Genomic DNA, 6,353 nt, shown 5'->3' on the forward strand with positions numbered 1-6,353 from the left:
CCTACACGGGAGAATGGAGGCACCTGCACAGGTACCTGATGTGGGGCCATCGGGCAGCATGTCCTGGGGTCTCCTCAGCCTGACATGGAGGGGGGGTGTCCCACGTGTGACCCTGAACCCACATGCATGCACACACACACACACACACACACACACACACACACACACACGGCGAGGGCAGGAGAGCCACAGAGCCCCCACCGACTGTGGGCTTGGTGTGTGTGTGGAGCGTGTTTGGACACATTCGTGTACATTTATGACTGGGGAGCCCCCTGCTCCTACTGTATCTGAGGTGTCTCGGAATTCGTGCCCACGTTCGCCCAGTGTGTCCGGGGCCCTGTCTCAGGACGCCCTGGAGGCTCGGAACGGCCCTCAAAGCCAATCCCCAGAGCTCACCTCTGCCCCGGGAGCCCCTGGGGCGGGGCGGGGGGAGCGGGCTGGGCTGCATGTCTGGAGGAGGGAGACAGCATGGCTACTGGAGTCAGAAGCACCTGCTGGAGTCCCCTGCCTCACCTGCCACCCGCGGCTGAGGGCTCAGCATGATCGTGGGGAGGGGGACACAGGTGGGCAGAGCTCTGTGCCTTGTGGCGCCCACCAGCAGTACCCCGGGTGGCACGTGCTCCTGGTGGCGAGGCAAGGAGGGGCCCACATACCGAAGGCCACAGGAGGGGAGGCCCACCCCCCACCCCACTGGGTACCGAGGCCCCACGAAGCTGGCTGGCTTGCTGGGACACGCATGTTCTCAGATCACATGGGAGCCGCCTGCTCGGCATACCTGGCAGCCGTGTGCTGGCTGAGCCCCAGCAGCCGCTTCCCTAGGCTCAGCCCCCTCCCCAGGCGCCCCCAGCTGGTTAGAGGGAGGGCCCGGAGCCTGGACACCTGCGCCCAGTCACCAGAGGCCTCATGATTCAGACCCCGATGGGGACAGTGCGGAAAGCCCGCTGGAGGCCTGCGCATGACTCAGTGCGTCCAGGGCAGCAGGTCTGGCCCGCTCAGGCCCTGCGTCTGTGCGCTGGGGTGAGTGGGTCTTGGGACACGAACCTCTGGGGCAGGCCTGGGGGCCAGGCAGGCCATGGCTCTACTTCCTGGGGCCTCAGGTCCCGACCACTGGCTGGCCCCTGCCTGCTTTTCCGGAAGCCGAAGGCCTAGCTGGGTGAACCATGCCCCGCCCTCGGCCCACAACCCTGAGTGGCACTCAGGCCTGACCCTTGGCCCAGACACGGCCGACCAGTCTGGCTCCGTCATCCTAGTCAAACTCAGATGTGGGGAGTTGGGGGAGGCCATCGAGGCCCAGAGTCAAGCCTTCCCAGGTGCCCCCAATATTGGGCTCCTGGCCCACGGACAGGACACAGTCCCTCCTCTGAGCAGGTCACCTGGCCTCCTCCTGCCCACAGGCCCTGCCCCACCTGGGGGAAGGCAGGCAGACCCCCATGCGCTGCTCTCTCTGTCCCCACGGCCCAGCTGGGCTCTGCCCTGATAAGACACGCCTGGGGAGGCGGGGTGGGGCCGTGCCGGGCCTTGTGGGCATGGCTGCGGGTCAGTCCCAGCGTGGGCAAGCCTCAGGTGGAGCCTCTTTCGAGCTTCAGCAGGTCGGGCCCTGCCCCTGGGGGCCGAGGTTCACACCTGTGCTGGGAGCTCCCGGGGACAGAGAACGGAAGTCCACCTGGCCCAGGTGCCCCCAATATTGGGCTCCTGGCCCACGGACAGGACACAGTCCCTCCTCTGAGCAGGTCACCTGGCCTCCTCCTGCCCACAGGCCCTGCCCCACCTGGGGGAAGGCAGACAGACCCCCCCTGGCCGAGGTGGAGAGGCCTGGCTGGGCATCCGACCGGGTCAGGCCCCGCTGAGGCCCGCTTCTTGGACACAGGCTGGCGCAGTGGCCCAGGCAGCTGGTGTGGGGCCCAGGACCTGCAGGAGTCCCCACGCCCCGCCAGCGCCCCCCATGGAGGAGCGGCCCGGGGGGGAGCCACTGGTGGAGCTGCCCGGCTCCTTCAGGGAGCTGTTCACCTTCTTCTGCACCAACGCCACGGTGCACGGCGCCATCCGCCTCATCTGCTCCAGCCAGAACCGCCTCAAGACGGTGTCCTGGGGGCTGCTGTTCCTGGGTGCCCTGGGCGCGCTGTACTGGCAGTTCGGGCTCCTCTTCGAGCAGTACTGGCGCTACCCTGTCATCATGACCGTGTCCGTGCACTCAGGGGGAAAGCTCTTCCCGTCCGTCACTCTGTGTGACATGAACCCACACCGGTGAGGGCATGGGGGTGCGCTGCGGGCTGGGGGGCCGGGGGCGGGGACGGGAGTTCCTGCATTGCCCCAGGTGTGCCTCGGTGATTTTTTATTATTTTTTTTTTAATTTTTTTGTTCATCCTCACCCAAGGATATTTTCCCATTGATTTTTAGAGAAAGTGGAAGAGAGAGGGAGAGACAGAGAGAAATACCGATATGTGAGAAACACATCGATTGCTTGCCTCCTGCGCGCGCCCTGACCAGGGCCTGGGGGGCTGGGGAAGAGCCTGCAACTTAGACACGTGCTCTTGACCGGAATCGAACCCAGGACCCTTTGGCCGGCAGTCCAGCGCTCTACCCACTGGCTAGAGCTTAATATATGTTTATTGATTTCAGAGAGGAAGGGAGAGGGAGAGAAACATCAGTGATGAGAGAGAGTCATCTATCGGCTGCCTCCTGCACGCCCCATACTGGGGATGCAGCCCACATCCGGGGCATGTGCCCTGACAGGGAATCGAACCTGAGACCTCTTGGTTCCTGGGTTGACACTCGACCACTGAGCCACACTGGCCGGGCGAGTGCCTGGGTTACTGACGACTCCACCTCACCCACCCTGTGTGCAGCCAGGACCTCTGAGACCTGCCGCCGGTGGGTCTTAAGGAGAAGGGAGAAACCGGTGCAGCTTGGTGTGATTGATCCGTGCCACCTGGCAGGCACCTGGTGTGGGCCGCCAGGGAGCAAGAGGGGCGCTGGGAGGGGTCTGCAGTCGTGGGAGCCCCAGGAGAAGGGTGCAGGGCGGCACTGCAGGGGGGAGGCAGCAGGAGCAGAAACAGGAGGGGCTGTGAGGTACCCAGGGGCCAGGCCGGGCCGGGGCCTGACTTCACGTTGCAGCCCAGCTCCCATTTCAGAGCCTCCTTCTGGGCATCCCGACAAGGGAAGGGGCTGAGGCCAAGAGGCTGGCCCCAGCGACGCCCTGGGACTGATGGGGGGGTGCCTGGGGGTGACTGACCCGGCTCGCCCCTCTCCCAGGCCCAGCCTGGTGCACAGACACCTGCAGGCCCTGGACGAGTTTGCCCAGGAGAACATCTACGCCCTCTACCAGTTCAACCTCAGCAAGAGCGGGGGCATCCCCTCTGCGGAGGACCCGGGCCCGGAGCCCGCCTTCCAGCTGGACCGCAGAGTCCGCCTGGAGCTGCTGGGCGGTCCGGGCCGCCAGAACCAAGTGGGTTTCAGGCTGGTGAGTGTCCCTGGCGGGCACAGTGGTGGGGGTCGCAGGGCCGGGGGGAGAGTCTGTGCTGAGCCACCCGCCCCTCCCCCCCCGCAGTGTAACAGCACCGGGGGGGACTGCTTCTACCGCGCCTACTCGTCGGGCGTGACGGCCGTGCGCGCCTGGTACCGCTTCCACTACGTGGACATCCTGGCCCTGCTGCCCCCACACCCCGAGGATGGCCACCAGAGCCACGGCGGCCACTTTGTCTTCTCCTGCCGCTACAACGGCCAGGACTGCCAGGCCCGGTGAGTGGGCGGGGCGGGGGCGTCCTCCGGGCCCCACCCAGCGGGCATGGGTGCCACCCGGGGGCCCTGCCAGCGGCAAACAGCTCTCGAGGGAGATAAGGCAGGCCTGGACGGGTGGCGGGGGAAGGCGTGTGCCATCTGAGTGTGGCCCCTGTTCCAGGCACTTCCGGACGTTCCACCACCCCACCTACGGCAGCTGCTACACCTTCAATGGCATGTGGACTGTGCAGCGCCCAGGCATCACCCATGGTGAGTGCCAGCTGGGGCCGTGGGGGGGGGTGGGCAGGGTGCTCCTGGGCCTGGCCTCACCCCGGGCCTCCCTCCTCCCGCAGGGATCAGCCTGGTCCTCAGGGCTGAGCAGCAGGACGCCCTCCCGCTGCTGTCCACCGAGGCCGGCATCAAGGTCATGGTCCACACGCCGGACCACACGCCCTTCCTGGAGCACCGGGGCTTCAGCATCCGGCCCGGGACGGAGACCACCATCGGCATCAGAGAGGTGTGGTGAGGGGGGCGCAGAGAGGGCCCCAGCCTCCCACGTCCCTGCCTGGGGTCTGAGGGCGAGGGCGGTTGGGTGGAACTGAACCCCCTCCCCGCAGGACGAGGTGCACCGGCTCGGGAGCCCCTACGGCCACTGCACGGACGGCGGGGAGGGCGTGGACGTCCCGCTGCTGTACAACGCCACCTACACCATGCAGGTGCGCCTGGGCTCGGGGTGGGGGGCGGGGGGCGGGGAGCAAGGGCTCAGAAAAGGAGGCGCCGGTAAGAGGGAGGTGAACCGGGCCGGCAGGTAGGCAGGCCCTAGGGGAGGGATGGCTGCTCCCCCTCCCCCTCCCCTCCCCCTACCCCTGGGGTCCCCAGCCCCAGTGCCTTGCTGTCCCCCCAGGCCTGCCTGGTCTCCTGCTTCCAGCAACTGATGGTGAACACCTGCTCCTGCGGCTACTACTTCTACCCCCTGCCGGCGGGGGCCCAGTACTGCAGCTCCGCGCGGCACCCGGCCTGGGGTGAGCCCGCCCCGCCCACAGCCCCGCCCACAGCCCCGCCCCGCTCACCTGCGCGGGGCTGTACACCTCTGCGCCACCCCTGGGTCTCCCCTAACGGGTTCCCCTGTGACCCCGCCCGCCCAGGCCACTGCTTCTACCGCCTCTACAGAAAACTGGAGACCCACCGGCTTCCCTGCGCCTCTCGATGCCCCAGGCCCTGCAGGTGAGTGGGGAGTGCTGGGGTCAGGGGTCACTGCCCTGGGCACCACAGAGGGGGTATGACATGACGGGGTCTGTCTTTCCTAGAGAGTCTTCGTACAAGCTGTCAGCTGGGAGCTCCAGGTGGCCTTCCTCCAAGTCAGGGGTGAGCCCCCGGAGGGTGGGTAGGGTGAGGGCTGGACAAGCAGGCGGGCCTCCTGGATCCCACAGAGCCCGGTAGACAGGGCTCCGCCCCTGTGGATCCTGCCCTCCCACTGGCCTGCCGTGCCTCGGAGGCTGGAGGAGCAGCGGCCACAGGGAGCCTTCTATGTGCAGGACTGGATCCTGGCCGTGCTGGGCAAGCGCAGCCCCCCGAGCTCTGGCCGGAGCCCTGGCTGGAGCCCGAGACCCAGGTGGGTGCACTCCGCCTCCTCCGGAGGTCATGTCCTGGCCCCTCCCTCTGCCAACCTCACCCTTCAGTGCCCCCGAGGCCCTGGGCCCAGCCCCTCCCTCTCTGTCCACCCAGGAGCAACGTGGCCAAGGTGAACATCTTCTACCAGGAGCTCAACTACCGCACAGCGGACGAGACGCCCGTCTACTCGGTGAGCGGGCGGTCCCAGGGCTGGGGGAGGGGCAGCAGTCGGCCAGGCATGGGGCACCGAGCACATGGCCCCACACAGGAGCGGGGCGGAGGCACCTGTGCAGCTCACGGTCCATGATGCCGCAGGTGCCACAGCTGCTGTCGGCCATGGGCAGCCTCTGGAGCCTGTGGTTCGGCTCCTCCGTCCTCTCCGTCCTGGAGCTGCTGGAGCTGCTGATCGACGCCGTTGCCCTGGCCCTGCTGCTGGGCTGCCACCGGCTCCGGCGCGTGCAGGGGTCCCAGCCGCAGGCGGCCCACACCAAGCCAGAGACCAGCCAGGTGCCCAGGGACTGCGGGCATGTCGCCAAATGCCCAGGGGCCCGGCCCGCGATGCCTCCTGGGGTGCTGGCAGGAGTCTCAGCTGAAGAGTTAGGTCAAGTATGGGTCCCCCAAGACTCCTAACACCTGAACCAGCCGGAGCTTAGTCTGATGCTGGGGGCTGTGGCTCAGTGGGCTCTCCTGGCTTCCCAGGGGGGCCTGCCCAGCACCACAGGGGCCCCCCTGGTGGCCACGCAAGGCCTCGGGCCCAGGGTTGGCTGGCAGGCAGGTACAAGGACGCCCAGCGCATCAGGGCCTCTCACTGGTGCAGCCACCTGCCCCATGGAGGCCTCGTGGTTCTCAAGGAGCCCAGGGCAGGGAGGAGAGGAGTGTCCCCACCACTATGATTCCCGTGTTCCAGGCAGGACTGAGCTCCTGTGCATGTGTGTGTGTGCACACCCATACATGCATGTGTGCATGCACGCATGTGTGTGCCTTCGTGTAAATGTACATGAGGGGGGTGCCTCCACATAGGAACG

At 67.1% G+C, this 6,353-nt stretch overlaps 1 protein-coding gene across 1 annotated transcript; it reads left to right on the forward strand.

Moving 5' to 3' along the window:
• Positions 1–13: 13 nt before the first annotated feature.
• SCNN1D (sodium channel epithelial 1 subunit delta) lies at positions 14–5,958 on the forward strand (the record flags this gene model as incomplete). The annotated part of the gene is made up of 13 exons (XM_080658451.1): positions 14–31; positions 1,868–2,244; positions 3,253–3,460; positions 3,548–3,738; positions 3,899–3,987; positions 4,071–4,234; positions 4,335–4,433; positions 4,622–4,739; positions 4,863–4,941; positions 5,025–5,082; positions 5,253–5,329; positions 5,443–5,518; positions 5,644–5,958. The coding sequence occupies 13 exons, from the start codon at positions 14–16 to the stop codon at positions 5,956–5,958; spliced, it is 1,869 nt and encodes a 622-aa protein (XP_080514577.1).
• Between the last annotated feature and the right edge of the window lie 395 nt (positions 5,959–6,353).

The sequence above is a fragment of the Plecotus auritus genome (assembly GCF_963455305.1).
Source record: "Plecotus auritus genome assembly, chromosome: 2".
NCBI classification, from domain to species: domain Eukaryota; kingdom Metazoa; phylum Chordata; class Mammalia; order Chiroptera; family Vespertilionidae; genus Plecotus; species Plecotus auritus.